Source organism: Eptatretus burgeri, chromosome 10 (assembly GCF_056783735.1).
Source record: "Eptatretus burgeri isolate ZD-2024b chromosome 10, Ebu_testis_v1, whole genome shotgun sequence".
Taxonomy (NCBI): Eukaryota; Metazoa; Chordata; class Myxini; order Myxiniformes; family Myxinidae; genus Eptatretus; species Eptatretus burgeri.
Genome location: NC_140970.1, coordinates 13,113,650 through 13,138,649, shown reverse-complemented (window position 1 = coordinate 13,138,649; position 25,000 = coordinate 13,113,650). Strand labels below are relative to the sequence as shown.

The following is a 25,000-nucleotide window of genomic DNA, read 5'->3' as shown; positions in this document are numbered from 1 at the left end:
GTCACTCGTACCATAGCATTATAAAGATGGTGTCACTCATACCATCGCATTATAAAGATGGTGTCACTCATACCATGGCCTTATAAAGATGGTGTCACTCGTACCATAGCATTATAAAGATGGTTTCACTCGTACCATAGCATTATAAAGATGGGTCACTCGTACCATGGCCTTATAAAAATGGTGTCACTCGTACCATAGCATTATAAAGATGGTGTCACTCGTCCCATAGCATTATAAAGATGGTGTCACTCATACCATAGCATTATAAAGATGGTGTCACTCGTACCATAGCATTATAAAGATGGTGTCACTCGTACCATGGCCTTATAAAGATGGTGTCACTCGTACCATGGCCTTATAAAGATAGTGTCACTCGTACCATAGCATTATAAAGATGGTGTCACTCGTACCATAGCATTATAAAGATGGTGTCACTCGTACCATGGCCTTATAAAGATGGTGTCACTCGTACCATGGCCTTATAAAGATGGTGTCACTCGTACCATGGCATTATAAAGATGGTGTCACTCGTACCATCGCATTATAAAGATGGTGTCACTCGTACCATGGCATTATAAAGATGGGTCACTCGTACCATAGCATTATAAAGATGGGTCACTCGTACCATGGCCTTATAAAGATGGTGTCACTCGTCCCATAGCATTATAAAGATGGTGTCACTCGTACCATGGCCTTATAAAGATGGTGTCACTCGTCCCATAGCATTATAAAGATGGTGTCACTCATACCATGGCCTTATAAAGATGGTGTCACTCGTACCATAGCATTATAAAGATGGTGTCACTCGTACCATGGCATTATAAAGATGGTGTCACTCATACCATGGCCTTATAAAGATGGTGTCACTCGTACCATAGCATTATAAAGATGGTGTCACTCGTACCATAGCATTATAAAGATGGTGTCACTCGTACCATGGCATTATAAAGATGGTGTCACTCGTACCATGGCCTTATAAAGATGGTGTCACTCGTACCATAGCATTATAAAGATGGTGTCACTCGTACCATGGCCTTATAAAGATGGTGTCACTCGTACCATAGCATTATAAAGATGGTGTCACTCGTACCATGGCCTTATAAAGATGGTGTCACTCGTACCATAGCATTATAAAGATGGTGTCACTCGTACCATGGCCTTATAAAGATGGTGTCACTCGTACCATGGCCTTATAAAGATGGTGTCACTCGTACCATAGCATTATAAAGATGGTGTCACTCGTACCATCGCATTATAAAGATGGTGTCACTCGTACCATAGCCTTATAAAGATGGTGTCACTCGTACCATGGCATTATAAAGATTGTCACTAAAACCCAGAGTTCCACGGGAGGTAACATCACTTCCCCCAGATTGAAGGCTGTGTTTGTCTCTTCACGTCAAGTCCCTGTGTTGCCTCATGTAGTTGTTTGCATCGGTACATGATTTGTGTTTCACCCCTTCCATGAGTGTAAGATCCTGTTTTTTTTTTTTAAATACTAATTAATTTATTGAATTTTGGTTTAATTTCATGGAAATTGTTTTCTGTTGTAACAATTTTCGTTACATCTCGTCCTTCCTGATCATTCCTTTCACATGTTGAAGTGGTTATTGTTCACTCAGGCATGTCCAATGCAATTACCTTTCAGTTGAAACTTTTTTTAAATGCTAAATCTTTTTTATAATACGAAACCTCACAATTTGTCATATAATAATAATTTTTATTCTGCATGCTCCATTATTCCATATTTCAAGATGATGAAGTGCTGTTTCCTTTTTGTTTGCTGTTGTGTGATCATTGTTATTGTTGTTGCTCTCGTTTGCTGTCTATTTTATGTGATATATTTGTGATGGTGATGTAATCTCTGACAGCTCAGTGCTATCCTGCTTCATTCATTCAAATTGTTCAAATGATCTTGTATCTTTTGGGGAATAGTACTCATCAGGCACAGTTTATTGACATCTACCGTCCTTGTTTAGTGCACAACTGAGAGCAATTATTTATCTCTAACCTCTCCGCATTTATCCTCACTTATTCCCCCCACCTAATAATAAACTTTATCATGGCTTTTGCCGCTGTAGATCGAGAGGTGGATGGAGATATGGAGAGAGACACACAGAGAGACACAGAGAGACAGAGACAGAGAGAGAGAGAGAGAGAGAGAGAGAGAGAGAGAGAGAGAGAGAGAGAGAGAGAGAGAGAGAGAGAGAGAGAGAGAGAGAGATACAGAGACAGAGAATATGGTAAGAGGAGAGATATAGATGGATGGATGTCGAGCACATTCATTTTCCTAATGCCTGCTTTTTGCATTGTTTTTTTTTTTCTCCCTTTTCTTTTCCTATTCTTCCCCACAATGATGGTGTGTGTGTGTGTGTGTGTGTGTGTGTGTGAAGATAAGCCTCTATGGACGGAGGCACCATTTAAATCAGATTGAACCACCGAGCGTGAAGATATTTTGGCGCATCTGTTTGGACAGGAGGAAAATTTATTACGGGTATTGCGACGTGTCTTCGAATAAGTGAACAAGAGATTTGTTCCAAATTTGATTCTTTGCAACGGGCGTTTTGTTTTTTTTTATCACCGACACACTGACGGTTAATACAATTTCAGTGGCTTGATGAAAATGAAACAAACAGCGGAATGGTTGCTGGCATTTTGAAGATAGTGCTGATGCAATTTATTACCACTTTTTGCATCTACTTTGTAATTTAACTGTATGTGAACAAACCCTATTGGAACAAGGCTGATTATGATCACAATGCTGAGATAAGAGTCTCATTTTGGTTGGTTTGTATCTCCGGCAGTGGGATCAATAAGCACGGTGCAGCTCTTCCATTTGTAGATTGCATTCCCACCTCTCTCACCCCAAGCTTTTCATTTTGTTTTATTTTCACACTTATCATTACTCATGAAATAGTTTGTGCAGGTACTACATGAAAATACAACAGTGCACCTGTGATGGACAATGTTATGTATGGGTAAGTGAACCTGTGCCCTCTGGGTTTAGGAGCTCTTCTCAGTTGGCCAAGCTCCCCAGGCCATTCTATTTTTATTAAATCTTTCCTTGATTCTTTTTTATGATTGTTATTCCAGGATTTTCCATTATTTTATTCAACCCAGGCCTTATTCTAGATTGTGAGTGATAAATGTCTCATTGCTGCCACAGCATTGGTAGGCATTACACTGGAACTGGTAGTCCAACGGGATAATTTAGAGGTAGCCCGCTGAACTCCTGAGTTGCGTCGACTCGGTTTGATTCCTGACCAGACTATAAATTGTCAGTTTGGTGTTTCATCATAAGCGGGGGTTGCACGACAAGTGTATCATCCTTCGAGTGGACCTTAAACTAGATGTCCCATCTGCTAGTATTACCTGGGAGGTGTTATGGTCTTTTGGGAAGAATAGGTGAGTTATCGCCGGCACCCTGAACTAACTGCAAATTAAACTGTGTGTTACTGAATGGAAAATGGTCTGGTCTTCACTTTGCCTTGACACCAGGATACACTATTGCTATCTCAGTGCGGTTGCTTTGCAGACTGCAGCTCCAACACAGCAACCAAAGTGATGCTCCAAGGTGTTCACATATCATGTGTGAACAGCCATCTTTGGCTACTAATGGAAACCATTAGTCAAACTGGTGAAATTGTATTTCCCCATTTGGGACAGAGAGGATTCGCTGAATCTTGAAATGAATAAATGGCATGTTAATATTTATTTACTTATTTCATTAACTTGGTAGCTTCGAGTGCCAATGACACAGCTTCCATGTCAATGGTGTTTTTTATCAATGACAATCACGGGCATTTCAATGCAAGTTGAAGAAAATGTTCTTCATATACGCTGGTAAAATTATCACAACATAAAATATATTGCCTGCAGAGTACTTTTGTGTGTGTGTGTATATATATATATATATATATATATATATATATATATATATATATATATATATATATATATATATATATATATATATATATATATATATATATATATATATATATACGAGGTGTGTTCAAAAAGTATCCAACCTTAATTTTTCGTGGGTAAACAAATGAAGTTAGGGAGGCGTGGTTTGGTGCACGCATGTAGGCGATCCTAATCCGTATGCGTGAATATTTTCCCGCCTGCAGAAGCTGTCAGTCGCCGACAGACCGCCGATGAGTGAGGAAGTGTAAGTGAGCGCCGTCTGATTTTCGTTTTTGACAAAATGACGGAAAAACTTGAACAACGCTACTGCATCAAATTTTGCATAAAGCTTGGCAGTTCCCAAGTGGAAATGATCCGCAAGATTCAACAGGCCTTGGGGAACGAAGCAATGGGCACCACACAGATAAAAGAGTGGTACAACCGCTTCAAAGATGGTCGCACATCAGTGGAAAGTGAAGCACGTTCTGGTAGGCCCTCAACATCCCGAAATGAGATCGTCATTGACAAAGTGAGGACCCTGCTGATGCAGGATCATCGAATCACGATCAGAGAACTTGCAGATGAGGCGGGCGTCAGCATTGGATCCGTTCATTCCATTGTGACTGACGATTTGGGCTTAAGGAGAATCTCAGCGAAGTTCGTGCCAAAGCTGCTAAAGAGCGAGCAGAAGCAACTCCGTTTGGAGATCGCACAGGACATGCTGGAGACTGTGAACAGCGATCCCAACTTCTTCAACACAGTGATCACTGGCGATGAGACCACAGTGTTCCGTCATTTTGTCATAAACGAAAATCGGACGGCGCTCACTTACACTTCCTCACTCATCGGCGGTCTGTTGGCGACTGACAGCTTCTGCAGGCGGGAAAATATTCACGCACATGGATTAGGATCGCCTTCATACGTGCACCAAACCACACCTCCCTAGCTTCATTTGTTTACGCATGAAAAATTAAGGTTGGATACTTTTTGAACACACCTCGTATATATATATATATATATATATATATATATATATATATATATATATATATATATATATATATATATATATATATGTACACATAGAAATACATTTATACATTTATATGTATATACACACACACACACACACACACACACACACACACACACACACACACACACACACACACACACACACACACACACACACACACACACACACACACACACACACACACACACACACACACACACACACACACACTACCGGTCAATAGTTTAAGAACACCCCAATTTTTCCAGTTTTTACTGAAATTTAAGCAGTTTAATTGCAGTGAATACCCTGCAATGGTACAAAGCTAAGCAGTAAAATGCCAGAGGTTAAAAAAAAGCTCAGGTAACCAAAAACTGAAAATAATGGAAATTTCAGAGTTGATAAAAAGGGCCCTTTTCAGAGAACAATAATGGGTTAGCAACTGCAGCTGTTCTGCAGCAATGGAAGTAAAGTAAGCCTTGGAAGTTGTTGTAAACAATTCCTTCAGGTGTCCAAACTTTTGTCGATTAGTTACAAACCCTTTGTTTGTATAAAAGCAGTGTTGGAACCGACTGTATTGCCACACCCTCTGAAGTATTATTTGGACAATATTGCACTGCAGGAAGTAGTATATTGCTATCATAATGGTGAGAAAAAGACAATTAACAAAGGAAGACAGCAAACCATTATAACCCTTAAAAGTGTTGGTCTTTCCTTGAGAGAACTTGCAAAGAAGCCAAAGTGTCAGTGAGTACAGTTTCCTCCACCATCAAAAGGCACTTGGAAACTGGAGGAAACTCTGAAAGGAAGAGGTCTGGTAGACCCAAAGCCACAACACAATCAGAGGACAAGTTTTTGAGTCAACAGCTTGTGTGATAGGCGGCTCACAGGACAGCAGCTTCAAGCACAGCTTAACACTGGTTGAAGTAAGGAAGTCTCAGTTTCAACTGTGAGGAGAAGACTTTGAGCTGCAGGTTTGACAGGTCGAGTGGCAGTAAGAAAGCCGTTGCTCAGATGGCAGAATAATAAAAAGAGGTTTGCCTGGGCCAAGAAGCACCACCAGTGGACTCCTGAAAACTGGAAGAAGGTCTTATGGACCGATGAATCAAAATATTAAATCTTCCGTTCATCACGCAGGGTTTTTGCATGCCATTGAGTAGGCGAAAGGATGGTTCCTCAGTGTGTGACACCAACTGTCAAACATGAAGGAGGAAGCGTGATGATCTCGGGCTCTTTTGATGGATCCATAGTCGGTGACTTGCTCAGAGTGACTGGCACCCTGAACCAAAGGGGCTACCACAAGATTTTGCAGCGCCATGCAATACCCTATGGTCTATGCCTAGTTGGTCAGCCGTTCATCCTACAGCAAGATAACGACCCAAAACATACCTCCAGGCTATGTCAGAACTACCTTAGAAGAAAAGAACAAGACGGTGGGCTTCAAATCATGGAATGGTCAACACAGTCTCCAGACTTAAACCCCATGGAGCTGGTTTGGGATGAACTGGACAGAAGGGTGAAAGCAAAGCAACCTACAAGTGCAACACATTTGTGGGAACTTCTGCAACGGTGTTGGGAAGAACTTTCCAAACAATATTTGATTTTCATTGTAGAAAGAATGCCACGAGTATGTTCGGCTGTTATATCTGCAAAAGGTGGCTACTTTGATGAGTCAAGAATTTAGATGAAATTTTGTTCAACAAAACGATTCCATGATTTATTTTTTATCTGCAATTGTTTATTTGTTCTATTAATTTCAGAGTACATTGAAACATTAAACTGCTTAAATTTCAGTAAAAACTGGAAAAATGGGGGTGTTCTAAAACTTTTGACCAGTAGTGTACACTGTACATATGTCATTAACTCTCGCTGAATTAAAAATCACTTCAGCCATATATTACAATCAACTAATAGGTACAGTTAACTCATGTAGTTACACATAACATTCAAAGGGCCGACTTATTACTTGATCTCCCAAAATTCATTCCATCAATTGATGGAACAGTTGGAGGTGCCTTGCCTGAGGATGCGAATGCTGTCAGTAAGCACCTGGGATCTTGACACTGACAGGCCTCTTTGATATTATACAGGCCCTTTCACAAAACAATACTGTGCAGCATTTAATGAATTTCACACAATACTTTATTATTTATTATTTCTTAACATGGTTCTCAATGATATTGTGACCTTCTATTTCTAACAAGCTGCAATTTATACTTACCATTTCATGTTTTTGATCCAGATTTTCCCCCAAAAAATGAACCAAAACACCTTCCTCTTTGAATGATATTGGAAAATGCCACTGATGGTGCTTCTGCTCGGTGGATTTGACACCATGGTGTCAAACCTTTGAACTAAAACTTGTGCTGTTATCTCATCCTTATGTCACATTGTGATCCCTATGGAAGTTGTACAATTGCACTGAAAAACTATGCCTCATCAAGAAATATCGGAAACTGTTGTGCGGAACATATTCATATTGTACAGAACAAAGTGTTGTACGGGACAGAATAAATTATTTAATTATTTCATTAATTATTTACAAAGTATAAAAAGGAGTTTCACAGAAATATTCTGCCAAATTATTGCTCCTGTCATGATGTCAGAAAGTTTTTGATTTCAAAGTGTAAAATTATGCGTTTAATCGTTAGAAGGAAAAAAAGTTTATAACCTGTTGTGCGGCACAAATCAATCCACCATTTACTTATCATTCGATGAAGAAGTGAAAGACCTGAAAACAAATTCTGAACAGGTTTTGAATGCTGAAATAGATTCATCTGAAGCAATAATTGTGCAGTAAATGATAATCCCAAAGAAAATACTTGATTCGTTTGTTTTTTAAACAGCTAAAAATTGACTAATAATCAAGAAATTGACTAGTAAAAATTGACTCACTCTATCATTGACTGTCGGTCATCTTCCATCTGCTTGGAAATCTGCCAACAACACAGCATCACATAAAAAGGTGCAAAAACGGATCCTCTTGACTACAGACTAATTGGCTTACTTTCAATCATCAGCAAGTTCATGGAATCCATCAGTGCAGTTGATAGGAAATCATTCCTTTTCTCCAACAGCCTCATCTCAGATAATCAACTCAGATTCAGACCTTGTCACTCGACTTTCGACATGCTGCTTCAACTCTCCCAACAATGAATGGAGGCCTTCAATATCAGACATGAGATCAGGGCCATCACTCTGGACATATCTCAAGCAATTGATACATTCTTCCATCATGCCTTACTCTCCAAACTGTTTTTTCTATGGAATCCAAGGCCAACTACACTCTTGGATTAACGACGTCCTCCACTCTCGTGGCCAACGTGTGGCTCTCAACGGAACCCTTTCACCTTCTCTCCCTGTCAAGGCTGGAGTACTCCAGTGTTCTAAGTCACATCGTATTCCTCATCTTCATCATTGATCTCACTGACTCGCTGGAAAATCCTCTATCTTTTTGCTGATGAATCCACTCTCTGCTGTGACATCCCTCATCCTTTTGACTGACAAGCAGCAGCCTCTTCCCTCTCGTCAGACCTTGACAAAAATCACAAACTGGTCAAACACTTGGAGCATGTCTTTTATCCTGAGAAGTCCCACCCACTGACTCCCTCTCTCTTTCCAAAAGGACCGTACCGTAAACCCTCCCATCGACTTTCTCAACAACCCTCTCAAAGAGGTTCAGTCACTCAAACACTTGGGTCTCACTCTCAGCCGGGATCTCTCTTGCGCAAAAAACATTTCAAAGTTGGCATTCAAAGCCAGACGCTGGCTCAGCATCCTCCAATGTGCAAAGTCCTTCCTTGACACACCTGAGCTCAATACACCGACAAGCTTTCATCTGCAGCTTGATGGAGTGCTGCTCTCCCCTCTGAGCTGGTTCCCCTGCCTCATATCTTGCTCAGCTTGACGCTGTGGAAACAAAGACTTTCACGATCATTGTAATCTCTTGCAATGAAGCTGAGTCTATGGACCTATCACTTCGCCATCACCATCTTTAACAATTCATTTATTATTAGGTTGGTGATCCCTGTCTTCTTCCACCTCCTTTCCAGTCTTGCACACTCTGCCCTCTCCGTACTTAGTTATTCCCTCCCTCAAGCATCTGCAGGACGCATGTGGTCCACCAGCAACCCCCTCCTAGTGAAACTGCCTAAATGCAGGACCACTGCTTACCGCCACTCATTTATTCCTCCTCTTTTTTTTCCTGCCTGTGGAACCACCTTTCAAACTCACTTTATTCCATAATATTTTCTACACCCTTTAAACCATCCCACCACCTTCACACCTCTCAAAATTTTACTTATGTATCCATCTTGTCCACCTCTTGCATTCTCCCTACCCCTCATCGTTACCTGCATCCATTGTTTGTCCATCTCCATCTACTTTCTCCCTCCACCCTGATTTTGGCTTTTTTCCTTTCTCTTGCTGTTCCCTTTGTTATGTTGTGTTCTGATCTGTTCTGTGTCCTAGCTCTTCCATGAGCCTTGACCATATATATTGGTCACTACAAGTTAAAGCTATAGGGTTAATTTATGGCCAAACTGAAATCCAATTCAAAATATATATATATATATATATATATATATATATATATATATATATATATATATATATATATATATATATATATATATATATATATCGATTCTTAAAATATCGTCCTAAAGAGTTGTAAAAAAACAAATTTCTTTTTTTAGATTTCAAAAAATTTCATTTTTTCTTGATCATGTCCACTTTTTCATGGAACTATCCAATAATATGTGCTGTATAATACACTGACATCATGATAATATGTTATACAACTTGCGGTACATTCAAAGTACACCGCCCCCCCCCCCCCAAGGGCGTAGCCAGAGGTCCAAAAGCGATGAGGCGAAAAGAGGTGAACTGTCCTATTTAGGTATTGTGATAGGAGTGGAGATAAGAGTATTCAGAGCACTGCCGGGTAGCTTTGGTAGTTTACTCCCCAGGAGGCTCAGATGGCCAGAGGGCTCAGGCCAGATCATATTTCAGGAAATGAGCGACGAGGCAACTGCCTCGTCTGCCTCAGCCTGCCTACACCCTAGCCCCCATGCCAAATAAATAAATAACAAATCCTCCAGCGCGAGACATCGCCGGGGCGTCTTTGGTACCCAGCGATGCCGCCTTGAAGCACGTGGAGTCGGAATTGGAAGGGAGCGGTGTACAATAATTGAATGATTAATTGCATAAATAAAAATAATAATAATAATAATAATAATAATAATAATACAATAATTAATTTATTAATCAATTGTCGAAGAGCATACCTAAGCCACCACTGTTTCATCCGAATCTGCAACTTTTTGAAAATTGAGCAATTAATCGAAAAATGAATAATTAATCAATTAATTGATTCATCAATTAATGAAAAATACCCTTTATAGCCAAATCACTTGGTCACTTGCATGTCTAAATATCAGCTTCATAGCTCAAAAGGTGCCTGAGAATATTGCCCAGATGAGAAAGAAAATAAATATGTAATTAATCGATCGATAATAATTAATTAAATATTTTTTTTATTAATCAAAAAATTTCAAAATGATATTTTTAATCAAATCACTTGGTCACTGCCATGTCTAAATATCAGCTTCCTCGCTCAAAAGGTGCCTGAGATATTTCCAGGATGAGAAATAAAATAAATAAGTAATCAATAAATCGATAATAATTAAGTAATTAATCAATTAATTCGCTAATTGCAACATAATGTTTTTGCCAAAACACATCTTCACTTTTGTCCCCAAATTTCAGCTTCCTAGATCAAAGGATGGCTGAGATATCGCCCCGACAAGCAAGAAAGAAAATAATTAATCGATTAATTGATTCATCAATAAATCAAAAATACCCTTTATAGCCAAATCATTTTGTCACTGTAATGTCCAAATATCAGCTTCCGAGCTCAAAAGGTGACTGAGATATTGCCAGGATAAGAAATAAAATAAATAGGTAATTAATAAATGGATAATAATTAAATAATAAATCAATTAATTGATTCATCAAAAAATATAGAAATAACATTTTTACCAAAGCATATCTTCATTTTTCTCCACAAATTTCAGCCAACAAGATCAAAGGATAGCTGAGATATTGTCCAGACAAACAAACAAATGAAAAATCACTCCGCGTGAAAAAACTTGGAAAAACAGCACAAAGTGGAAATGCACTCGGTGGAGTGAAAACCTCTTCCAGGTGGAACAGTTCATGTTTTGTATCCCAATGATGGGCTGAATCCGAACCAAAATCCAATCCGCTTGTTCTTGTCACCTATTCAACTCATCTTCCTTATTCTGTCATCACTCATCCACAACTTTTTGAGATATAGTGATATATTTAGTTTTTTGGCCATATCTATCAATTTTAGAAATTAAGCCTGTGTTGACAATTTTGACCTTAAAATTAATTGGTAGTTGAATTCAGCGACCCGACATGAAAATGCTCTTCAAATTTAAAGTCAATCGGATGAAAATTGAGGATTCTAGAAAATTTGGCCCAAATTGGCTTATGTAGACCTTTTGGCCTATGTTTACCTCAAAATTAGTAGGTGGTTGAATTCAGTGGTCTGATATGCAAATGCTCTTCAAGTTTCAAGTTAATTGGATGAAAATTGAGGATTTTAGAAATCTGGCCGTTGTTGACCTTTTGATCTATGTTGACCTTTTGCTCGATGTTAACCTCAAAATTAATAGGTGTTTGAGTTTGTTGACATCATGTGCAAATGGTCTTCAAATTTCAAGTCAATCAGATAAAGATTGAGGATTTTAGAAAATTTGGGGCAAATTGGTATTTTGGCCGACATTTACCGCAAAATTAATAGGTGGTTGAGTTCAGCGACCTGATATGCAAATGGTCTTCAAATTTCAAGTCAATCAGGTAAAAATTGACAATTTTGGAAACAATTTTAAAATTTGGCTGATTTTGGGTTGACCTCCTGGAAAATGTTGACCTTTTCACCTATGATAACCTCAAAAGTAATAGGTGTTTGAATTCACTGACCTTATATGCAAATCCTGTTCAAATTTCACGTCAATCAGAAGAAATTTGAGGATTTTAGAAAATTTGGCTCAAATTGGCCTATTGGCCTATGTAGACCTTTTCTGTCGACCAAATTTTACGAAGCTTCAATGCGGGACCGTCGCAGGGTCGGTGACATTAATCTCTGAAAATTTCAGAACAATCTCTTGAGCGGTTTTGGCTGGAGGCTAGCGGTCAGACAAACAAATACACAAACAAACGAACGGAGGCGGTCAACATGCTTGTCAAAAAATTGATTTTTTTTTAGTCAAGTAACAAGAAAGAAAATACGGCCCGTGGGCCATGGTCAGTTCCGACTTCATCGATATTGGATATATTCATGAACATTCATTGTTTTTATTCTGGCCCGAATGAACTTCATACTCATTAGGACTCATTATTGTTCTTCCTGGGCAAAAATTCAGGGAAAAAAAAAACCGCGGCGATAATGTGTACACATTGTTCCATAGAAGCATTATACCATACAAAAAGCAAAAACTACGAATACTCTTGGAGTTTTATTACTTTGAAGATTAATTAGTCCTAATGAACTTCACACTCATTAAGACTCTATCTTCTGTCCTGTACAAAAATTCGAAAAAAACACTCAGACAAGCTTTAGACATTGTTTCGTAGAACCATCATACCAAACCAGAAGCAAAAACTATGAATAGTCTATGAGTTTTAGGACTTGATTAATTAAAGATTAATTGATTCGACTAATTAACTAAGTCAGTTGGGAACAAATGAGAAATTTTATTGTAGGCATTTTCTGCGGCATCTCCCCAAGTATCATCCCTCCGAGTTTCAAGTCATTCTGACCACAGGTTGCGGAATAATGATCGAAAAATTGATTGTGGACAGACGGACGGACGGACTTATGGATCGACCGACATGGACCTCCATTTTATAAGTCACTTTCTTCGGAACTGGCTAATGACTAAAAACTACGAATACTCTTGGAGTCTTTGGACTTTGAAGATTAATTGGTCCTAATGAACTTCATACTCATTAGGACTCATCTTCTTTCCTCCTGGACAAAAATTCGGAAAAAAACGGTGAGACAAGCTGTCGACATTATTCCGTAGAACCATTATACCAAACCAGAAGCAAAAACTATGAATAGTCTACGAGTTTTAGGACTTTGAAGATTAATTGATTCGACTAATTAACGAAGTCAATTGGTGACAAATCTGAAATTTTATTGTGGGAGGTTCTGCGGCATCTCCCCAAGTATCATCCCTCCTGTCTCAAGTCATTCTGAGCACAGGTTACAGAATAATGATCGAAAGATTGATTGTGGACAGACAGATGGATCGACGGACATGGACCCCCATTTTATGTCACTTCCTTCGGAACTGACTAACAACGGAGAAAAAAACTGAGTACCCCCTTCCTTCGGCGCCTCGCAATGACGTCATACATCGCTGAGATATGGAAATGGGAAGGAGCGGTGAACAACAGTTTTCATCAGTTTGCACTCCCAGCCAGACATAATAACTGGATCCTATACTGTACATAAAAAAATGCCAAAATGAGATATTGGACTCATCCATTCTTCAGATCCATGTAAACAATGATGTGTTGCTGGTTAATCTGTTAATGAAGTTCAGGTGAACATCCTCAGACTTTTCAGAACTGTCATTTATTAGGAAAAGGTATGCTACTTTATTGCTACTTAGGTGTCATGGAGGTGTCATCTATTATTGCTACTTAGCCACACATCATGGCAGCCACCTACTACCCTCCTCGCTGATGAATCTGTGCTTGAGTATGGTTTTCTGCAAGAGGTGCAAGTCTTTGTGCTTCCCCTATGTCCTGATATTCTTGTACATTTTTGCATCGGCTCCATCTGCTGTGAAGCACTAGTGGCTTCTTGTTCGTCATCACTTACTTGCAACTCCAAAACGCTGTTCCTGTGCTGCAGCCAGTTGTTGATCCATCTATTTGGATGTTAAGAAGAACTTTGTGCCAGGCACAGGCTGCCTACCCAGGCAACCAGTTGGCAGGGAGAGAGAATGTCACCGGATGGAGTGGCCTACAGGTTGCTTTCACTGTGAAGCACTTGACAGTTCCACCATTATCATCACATTGACTTTTTCCATCGCATGTTACAATAGAATGCCATTCCGTTTCAAGGCCAATCTTGGTCTCATGCTGTTTCAAATTGGGCAGTTTATTGGTTCGCGGGCGCTAGCAGTGACCACTATTTTCGTTGTGTCTGTCTGTCTGTCTGTCTGTTTGTGACTCTCTCCAGAGCATAGCTCCATGACGTTTGATGCGATCTTGATGAAACTTGGACACAAGCTAGATATCATGGTCGAGTTGTGTCTTTTTGTATGAGGGGCGTCCCACGCCCCTTGCGGCGGAGCTACGCCCACTTGAACTTTTTATATTTATTTTTATATCTTTTTTTTTCTCGATTTTTTTTTCTCGCAATTTCATTTCCTAGAAGCTGTGCGTAATGTCCATAAGTACAACATATAAAAAATCCGATTTGATTTGGTCAATTTTGACGGAAGAGATACGTTTTTACGGTAGGGCTTCGTCAATAATGCCCGCGAACCACGTCACCTCCTGGCTTGTTTACATTTTCTGTTGAATATTGCCCCATCACTGAGATATTTAACAGTGGTCACCTGGGATTCGAGAGATATGATGCTTGGCAAGGCTTGTCTTGTGCACCATGATGCCATCATTCTTCAAACAGTCACTAATCACGCATGCGACGCATGCGCTGAACCATTGTAACCAGTCATCGTCCTGGCAGTGCACAGCAAATGTATGATGGGTTTTCTGTGTCTTGTGCCATTTGTAACCTTGGGCAGCATCCTGAGCTCGGTTTGAGCAGTTCTCAGTAAAATAGAATAACACATGCACAATGCCTCCAGGTTAAACTGTTCATTGCACTCACGGAGATGACTACTTCGGCAATATAACAGTGAGATGTCAAGCTTTAAAATGGAGTTTCCAGTTATTGCACAAAGTTTTCACTCTGTTGTTATGATTATATAATCCACTGCTCGAAACAAATCGCACTTTGATATATTTGGTGAACCGTACAAGCTCCAGTCAGTGGCACGCTTTACAGACTGGAGCGGAAAGACATGAAGACCGTTTTGGAAGCTATAATGATTTTAGCCAGAAGAAGACCTTAAAGCTTCAGTCTCTAAAAGCTAGATTTAATTAATAAAAACGAGATTGAATGATCATGAGACCATATTTAATTAGAAACGGCACTCAGTAGAGCGCATACCTCCGCTGGGTTGAACAGATTATGTTTTGTACCACACTCAAAGGCCGGATCTGGATTCGCACCAAAACCAAAATGTAATCAACTCGTCCTTGTCACCTACACAACTCATCCACCTCGTTTTTGTCATAATCGTCCACAACTTTTTGAAATATCTTGCTAGATATCGTTTTGGCTCGATCTCTCAAATTGTGAAGAATCCTTAAATGTATATAAAAATTATCACAACATCCGGATCCGGATATTCACCAAAACCGACCTGCCTGTGGTATCTCCCATGATGTGGCTGAGTCTTTGGATCTCTCACTCTCACTGCAGGCAGGTCGGTGGTCTGTCTGTCTTCTACCATCTCCTCTCAGGTCTGCCCCCCCCCCCAACACTCTGTCTCAGATGTCCCCGCCCATAATTCAGCAGGTGCTCAAGTTCCGCCAAGAACCCCTTCTGGTAAAACTACCAAAAATCAAGAATCACTGCTCACCTTCACTCGATCATTCCTCTTTTTCCCCACCTTTGAAACAAACTCCCACATTCTCTTCAATCCCACTCTTCCCTCCAGGTCTTCAAACCAGCTGTTCAGCACCATCTCTTATCTTCCCCCATCCAAAACTACAATCTTTTCTACCCCCACAAATCCACCCCAAAACCACATCCTTCATACTCCTTGCTTTCTTTCCTTCCTGAAACTCCCTGTAATGTCCATCTTGTATACCACATGTACCCCACCACATCCCTCTCCCTTCCACAGATCTCCTCATGTCTCTGTTCCCCACTGTTTTTTCCTTCCCCCTTCCCCCCCCCCCATTTGTCTCCTGCTCCCCTTGTATGTTCTGTGTGTGTTAGCTCTCATACGAGCCTCAACTGTGTCTACAAAAAACATTTTAAAAAATCGAATCAATTCATCCTTGTCACACACCAAACCTGTCCCGCACGTTTTAACCGAATCCGTCCATAACCATAGATGACATCATGTTATATATCGCTTTGGGCCCGATCTCTCAATGGAGAAGAATCACTCAAAAATTCTTTAAAACATCCGGATCCGGATCCGGATCATCACCAAAATCTATTCAGTTCGATTTTGGCGCACACCAAACCTGTCCACCAAATTTCGTCCAATTCCATCCATACCTTGTAGAGATATCGTGCTTACAAACAAACAGACGGACAAACAGGCAGGGATGAAAGCATCACCTCCGTCCACCTTCGGTGGCGGAGGTAATGATATTGGCCAAAGTCTGATATGTGAAATGTGGAGGTGTCATCTGCTTGACCAGGTTGTTGGGGTTTCATCGTGGCATCTCTGTGGACAAACAGATCCAGCAGTCCCCTCAGATTTCTGAGCAACACTCAGAAACGAACCGACACCAATGAAGATAGTGCAACAAATAGTCAAATAGAGGGTATTGTGTAAGTTTCATAATCACATTGAGCTTCGACCGTACCTATTATTGCTACTCTCGATTGCTATCACCTCTGTCCACCAAAGGTGGATGGAGGTTATGTTTTCACCCCTGTCTGTCTGTCTGTTACTTGTGAAAATCGAAGATTTTTAAAGTGTATTGGTTGATCTTGTGTGTTACTCTGTCTGTCTGTTTGATTGTCTGTCTCTCTGTTTGTCACCTACAGGTCACAATTTTAAACCGATTTTCACAAAACTTCACCAACTGAAGCCTATTGTTTTTGTGGTCAAAAGGCCAACTTAGGCCGTAGGTCAATAACTTTGTCAAACTTCTGAAATCCTCAATTTTCATCCGATTGACTAGGAATTTGAACAGGATTTGCATATGAGGTCACTGAATTCAATGAGGAATTATTCTTGAGGTCAACATCGGCCAAAAGGTCAACACAGGCCTAAGGTCAACTACTTAGGTGGAATTTTGAAAGTCCTCAATTTTCATCCCATTGTCTTGAAATTTGAAGAAGATTTACATTTCAGGTCACCGAGTTGAACAAAAAGTATTTTTAAGGTCAACATAGGCCAAAAGGTCGACATCATAGGCCAACTTTATAAAATTGTCAATTTTCATCCGATTGACTTGAAATTTGAAGAGGATTTACACATTTTGTTATTGAGTTCAACCACCATTTATTTTTAAGGTAATATTTGTTTTATCGATTTTCGCAAGTGTCATGTTACGCACGACATCTTTCGTGCTTGTTTGTTTGTGTGCAGGATCTCTCAAAAAGTTGTGGACGGATTCAGACAAAACTTGATTTATAGATTTGGTGTGTGACAACGAGGAATTGGCTAAATTTTAGTGAAGATGCGAATCCGGATGCGAGCATTTTTTAAGTTGTAAGTTATTCTTCGCCATTGAGGAATGTGTCAAAAAACGTTTTGTAGTACAGTATAGCACGATACCTAAAAAAGTTGTGGATGAGTTATGACAAAACTAGGGGATTGAGTTAGGTATGTGACATGAACAGGCTGATTAGATTTTGGCTCAGGTCTGGTTCCCGATCTGGCCTATAAGTGGGATCCAAAACGTAAACTGTTCAGCCTGGCGGAGGTACGCACTCCACCGAGTGCCGTTGTAGTATCTTCCTGTCGGCATTTTGTTCTACTTAACACCCCCAAGCAGGGGCGGACTGACGCTATTCTGGGTCCTCAGGCAAAAGGGGTCTTTGTGCCTCCTTTATAACATTTTTGAATGACGCCATAGGTGGCGCGTTATAAAAGAAGAAGAGGCGCGTTCTGGCACGAAACTGGTACACCTCGTGTTGCAGAGCGTCATGGAATGTTGAGGATGTAATAAGCACGTAATATGACAAATGCCCTGAAAGGTTATACAGTGGAATAAAATGCACACAAGGCCAAAATAAATGATTATTTCTCCATGCCTTTACCTGAAGATTTTTCTGAGAAAAACAAATAGTCACTTTATGCACTTTTTTATGACTATTATTCGAGTTTCTATTTGTAGATGACATTTTGAAGAAATATCTGTTTTCCATTTACCTTTCAGAGTTGGCCGTTCCAATGCAGACCTTCCGGGAAGCATGCCAGTACAGGTGCAAGGTCGCCGCCCACGCGTGTCCAGACACTTGAGCTTGCGACTCAATGAGGAGCCTGGAGGACCAACAGAAATGGCACTCTGGAGACACCTACCACAGGAGTTTACATCAATAAAGACTCTGTTACTTAAGCTGAAACGTACACTTCAGGAGGTGAGCAGACAGTGGGCTGCAAGGCAAGCTGTAAGCTTCAAGGTTTACTAATTTGCAATAAAAACTAACATTCTGTCACTATAATGGTAACTTCAAGAATGAGGGGCTGGTTCATAAGAGCTAATTAAGGGAAATGTGCAAGCAGTTTTATGGTTTATTAGTCATGTAACAGTTGTAAAGAAGATAAGAAATATTCCTAAACAAAAATTAATTGGTGAAGAGGCGAGATGCATCGCTATGGTTCAAGACAAGGAAGCAATATATATTTTTAATAGTGTTGTAATTTTCAGTTCATCTTACTTCATTGAAAAAAAGGCAATTAAATAAATATTACTTTGTTAAAATAAAATCAAATGCATGTTCATGGCAGACAATGTGCATAGAAACACAAGAGACATCCCAGCAAAGCAGTCCTCAGCCCATCCTTATCTTTGCACCTCTGCACAGGATTTGTAGCAATGACTATCATTTATGATTATATATGCTACATATCTTGTATGTTGCTCTATGTGTGTGTGTGTGTGTGTGTGTGTGTGTGTGTGTGTGTGTGTGTGTGTGTGTGTGTGTGTGTGTGTGTGTGTGTGTGTGTGTGTGTGTGTGTGTGTGTGTGTGTGTATATATTTATATATATATATATATATATATATATATATATATATATATATATATTTATTTAGTTTGTTGCTGACCCAGGGTTGGCGGCGAATACCACGAGGGGTGAACTACCTCGGGTTCCACCAGACTCTCCAGAATCGCAGGCCATTGCACACGAATAACTTGGTGACGCAGCGGATTGCTAATCGACCGTGAACACAAATAATTTTACCATGTGACTTAGGGTCCTCCGTCTAATACTGTTTACCTGCAGGTCACGTGATCTAATTACTGGGCGACATGCCCTCGGGATGCACTTGCTCAAACCTGATCACCTTACCAGATCAGATGCAGCCGAGTGGGAATGCCAAGCACGTACGGGCTAGGAAACAGATCGTTGGGGAATAGCATCCCGGCTAAACGAGGGTGTGAACCATGCTGGACCAATGGAAGAAAACAAGAAAACGAGTTGGGGACATTTCGATGCAAAGCATTTATTTGCAATCAAGCGAGGAAAAGTATGCAGCACATTGAATGGGGTTTATTTTTATGTACAGCAGGGGATAGCAAGGAATTTGTGGGGGTGCGGCAAAAAACAAGCAATCTTTCCAAAGCAGACACAGAGCAGAGTTATCCCATTATATCTTCTACAATCTTAATTTATGTGAGGACAGGCGGCATCTCACACACACACACACACACACACACACACACACACACACACACACACACACACACACACACACACACACACACACACACACACACACACACACAGAAGATTCGATAGTCAGAGAGAAAAAAAGCAGCTGAGGGTAAATGACCTTTCAATACCTGGCATGGTCAGCAGACCAACACAACCGAGAATGCTTATGGAGAGGTAGGTGGGAGGAATACTGGTCGTGTCGAAGGTGTGGGATTGGGAAGTGTCGTGTTGTGCAATGTGGGGGTGTGGTGTCATGCCAGAGGAAAATGGGATTGCGAATCAGGAATTATGTTCTTTGTGCATGCAAAGAAGATGGGATAGAGGGGTGGATAGAGAGAGAGGAGAATAGATGCATGAGGAGAAAGATCCTTAACCCACTATGTAAAGGTCTGTATGTGTAGTGTGTACCTCCATGGGATGCTCCGCCTGAGCATTCCCACCTTGTGATATGGCACGTTATCTCCTGCTTAATTATTTGCTGGGGCTCGTGGCAATGTGCGCTCCGCACTGGTCCCTCTGGCTGCGCGAGGGTCTCGAAGGACGGAAGTTTCCCCGGATCCGACTCGAAGAAGAGACGCGTTCTGGCAATCACAAATCAAGAGTGTTCGGAAGAAGAGCGAGACGGAGAACGAAGCGGAGAGAGAAAGAGAACGAGATGGAGAACGAAGCGGAGAGAGAAAGAGAGCGAGGAGACTCTTAGCGGCTTTGCAATACTCCTTTTATAAGCCCCGGGCAAAGGGTGGGGTGATAACTGGAAAGCGACACGCTGTGGTCCGAATCCTGCTCCTCTATTGGGCCACAGCGGCCCAAGCCATGCCCTGCCAGGCTCAGGAACCGGAAACCGGCTCAGTTGCCTTCCAGCTTTGGCACGGCTTGGAACTCTTGACTTAACATAGGGCATGCACCCCAGCCCTGAACGTACTCCGAGTGCAGTCTGAATGTCAAATGGCAGCGGACTTTCCCCGCAACCCACGGTCCCCCTCATGAGCCAAAATGCACACCCGGGCCACGAACCAAACTCCTGGATCACCCTTCTCACGAGCCCTCCTCATTGCTCCCGGTCTTGCTGTGGTCTGAAGACTGGATAAGGGCTGCATCAATTCTGGATGCTCACCAGGGGCGTCCCCGGTGAAATGCGATCAATATATCAACACCTGTTGCATGATTGAGCATTGCGCAGCGCTAAGGACAATCCAACGTCGTGCGGTGCTCCTGAAAATAGAGTGGCGAATTGTCGCGATGCAGGGCTATGAGGGGGTGTGGGAATATTTTTGCCGTGTGCAGGAGATGTTTGTGGTCAAAGTGGTGAGGTTTAGTGAGCGAGGTGCAAAGTAAGGTAAGGCGCCGGTTGGGAATTGGCACGCAGATTTGAACGAAATAATGGCGCGCGACTCTCGTGCGCGGGTGGCATAGTTTGGAGTGGAGATGTGGTGGATCCGAGCCATGGGAGGCAACATGGTGTGCTTGTTATCAATTGCCTATTGAATGGTGTGTGTGCGTGCATGCTTGTTATGTACTATGGTTAAAAAGACAGGGTTAGATTGGGAATCAGATGATGAATCAGAGGCATTTACTAAACCAATCTGCGAGACCCACACAATGCACTTCGTCCCAAGGCTAATGAAAGAACTGCCTGGGGATCACTTTATGTTGGGTGCCATTGCCTTAGAGGCATGCGGTTTTGTAGAAGAGGTAGGTGGGAGTATACACATACACAATGTGGTACACATACACAAGTGTGTGTGTGTGTGTGTGTGTGTGTGTGTGTGTGTGTGTGTGTGTGTGTGTGTGTGTGTGTGTGTGTGTGTGTGTGTGTGTGTGTCCTTCCTGTTCCATGTCCAGTCCATTGTGACTCTTTTGGTGCATTTAGACCATGGGTTATTCATTTGCTCGTTTTTTTGGTGGTCAATGAAGGCTTTTGAAATGTAGTTAATGTACTGTATGATGATAGTCGCCCCATCACAGATGGTATTTTTACAAGACTAAAATTCCATTGAAATTCAAGACGAGGCATGAGTCTGTTGAAGATGACCCACGGTCAGGCTGTCTGTCACACCTCATCAGTCGTGAAATAATTGCCAAGGTCAAGTCATTTGTTAGAAAAGATTGGTGAAGCAAGTTACTTGAGTTTGCTCTCAACTGCATAATGTGTTTCCGAAAGTGCATATTTGATCATTCATGAAAACACGTTTTTGTTCAACGTTTGGCTCGTTGGGTCCCAAAAATTGTGACCAGTATCTGCAGTTCGGTCAAAATCTGCTCATCTTAAAGTTTCCACTGTGCGTACCACTAATTTGTATTGGTCACTATATGCTGGTTCCAGTCGGGATTAAAATGCAAGTCAATTTGCTCCTGGGCATTACTTTTAAATCGCTTTATATTCCACATCCATAAATACACAAAAACACAAAAAAAAAACAGATAGAGGGAACCTGGATACCGAATACGTCAAATACAAATATATGTTTGCAAAATAAATGATGGTTGGTCCAGGCCATGGACCTGTGACCCAAAAATCAACCTCTCCGACCTGTATGCACCCATAATCTGAACATTAAAATGTTGTGTGTGTGTGTGTGTGTGTGTGTGTGTGTGTGTGTGTGTGTGTGTGTGTGTGTGTGTGTGTGTGTGTGTGTGTGTGTGTGTGTGTGTGTGTGTGTGTGTGTGTGTGTGTCTGTCCAGGCCATAACTTTTTTTAACCATTTGAGCTTTTGTCATCAAATTTTCAACAAACCTTTATGATGAGAATATGAAGAAAATAATGAAGAATTGAGTCAAAATGTGAAAGGGCAAAGTTGTAATGACTATAAATAACCCGTATTAGTCCCACCGCAGCGCATGAAGCATGAGACGCCCATTTTAATACCTCCGCTGACGAAGTCGTCGAAACAATTATGTTTTCGGGTTGTCCTTCTGTCCGTATGTAAGGCTGTCCGTCAATGATAATTTTCTGTTTGCTCTGCAACCGCTTTTCTGATTGACACTAAATTTTCACCATAGGTGTGACGACTCATACATTTTTTTTTAATGATGATCCTGACGTCATAGGTCACGCGGTGTAGCAGCCATGTTGGAAAAAAAGGAAAAACTTTGGACCTCTTTATCTTGGAAACTGCTCTGTGGAAAAAAATTGAAACTGGGCATATGTGAAGTTCTCCCCTTGGGAGACAAGTGTGATATCTCAGGGTGTTCACAAATAATTAATAGGTCACATGGTCTGACAGCTATATTGGTTTGAACGAAAATCGTTAAAAAAATATAATTCTCTTGAACCGCTTCATCAATCGATGTGAAACGTCACAATTATGATTGAGTCGACATGTGGAATATATGTTTGAAATTTCAACTTGATCAGACGCATGGTTGAGCAGCCAGAATTATTTAATATTTGAATCTGGGTTCAGGGATATAAATCAAACTCGGTACAAGTATTATAATGATGTAAGAATGTGGGCAGAGGCATATCTGGTGACGTCGCGACATCGAGGAGTGCCTTTCTTGTTCGAATTGCTTCCACGTTTCTTTATGTATTTTCCACTGGCAAGAGTGCTTTTCTAATCCTGTTAACATTTTGAAGAAATCAAATTTTTTTTTCTTTTTCTATTTTTTGTGGGGGCTTAAAACACTTCCCTTCACCCACTGGGGAATGGGGTCAGGGATCATTTAATATTACCTTTCACATAAATACAAAGGTTGAGGCACTATTGAGTGATTTAAAAAAACAAAATAAAAAAAATCTTTTAAAAATCCAACTTTTTTTGTCCTAAAGCACTCCCTGGCATCCACTGATGAAACTGAAAGTTTGGCAAAGATTCGTTTGGCCATCTCTGAGAAAAATGGCGACACACAGACAGACATACAAACATCCCTCGCAATACAGATCAGGATTCAGTGTGTCTGTCCAGGCCATCACATTTTTACCAATTGAGCTTTTGTCATCAAATCATCAACAAATCTTTATCATGAGAATAAAATGTACAATATTTTTTACTGTCATTTTCATCAAGTTTAGTTCAAGCACAAAGCGGATGTGGGATGGGATTTGCATTTTGCGATGCTTTCTAGTTTACCATTGTTTTTGGTAATGGAGGCAGAACCACCAGCCAAAAAACTTTCATTCAAAAAAAAAGTATTCTGGTAAATTGTGAAATGTTATTGGAATGTTAAGTATGTATTGCCCATAAACCTACTCATTCAAACTCTTATTTTCAATGTTGCTTTCAAATGTGTGACAGCTGTAGAGACATGGCCGTAAGGGCGCAGTGCAAAAATCGAAAAAGAGAAACACCACATCGAAGGAAGTTGTACTGGTTGGGATCTTTAAAAAATACCTGCTTTAAAAATGCCTCTGGGTCAATAATGTTTCTTATTTGTCTATCATCTGGAATCAGGACTTTAACCCCCCTCACTGTCACTTGAGTATAAATCAATCATTGACGCTGAGACAACGTGAAGATTAGGAAGGGATACTTTACCTTGATTTGTTATAAATATAATTGCAGATGTTCTTTGAAAATATAAGTGCAGATGTTGCTTCCTCGAGAATAATTTGTTTCACACCATGAGCAACCTTCCATGAGTTTCACACCTTCCATTTGTCCTGCAGAGTGTTTCTCGTTGTATTGCTCTAATTTATTCTACTAACTCCAGTCTCACTTTATTTTGTTGTCCTTGATGTAGATGTTGTCTTCCCAATCTTGTTTGCTTGGCTTCAGTCACCTGCCTTTCTTCTCTCTGCTCTTGAGTTTCTGCATCTCTCCTCCGTCTTTCTCTCCATGTATTAATTATAATTATCTGCCTTTCTTCTATGTGCTCCTCAGTTTCTGCAGATCTCTGTTTTTTAGCGCTCAGCACTAATTGTCCGCCTTCTTGTGCAAGCTATTCTGTTTCTCTATCTCTTTTACCCCAGTGTGCTTTCCTTTCTTTCCTTCCTGTCACGGTTTTTGTTGTACGTTTTAACATACGTCACACACTAGTAATAGCAGAGCCAAATATGGTGTGAGGGAATCAAAATATGACACGACGATAGTAAGCTGCAGGAGGGGACAAGGGTCATGGGCTTACCACAAGACTGGAGAGGAAAGCAGGAGACTATGCATGTTTTCATCAACAAATCCATTCCATTGGGACCACACTCTGTACAGAGCGTTGGTGCTGCCGAAGCAGTCTCCTGGGCTATTGGGCATAATCCTGGACGGGTCACCACTCCAACAGAGGATACTCGAATAGCTCAATCATCCCAGCAAGCTGGAACTCTTTGCCGACCTCGGAAGGATGAGAGGCGGGTCAACCCCACCTGGTATTAATTCAACAGCCAAGCAGG

General features: G+C 40.8%; 1 protein-coding gene across 1 annotated transcript in view; it reads left to right on the top strand.

Moving 5' to 3' along the window:
- Window positions 1–25,000, top strand: part of LOC147017956 (uncharacterized) — a 666,861-nt gene that overhangs the window by 335,918 nt on the left and 305,943 nt on the right. Inside the window, exon 7 of the mRNA XM_085899928.1 lies at window positions 18,176–18,377. Within this exon, the coding sequence (XP_085756054.1) occupies window positions 18,176–18,377 (202 nt within the window). The remainder of the gene's footprint in view (window positions 1–18,175; window positions 18,378–25,000) is intronic.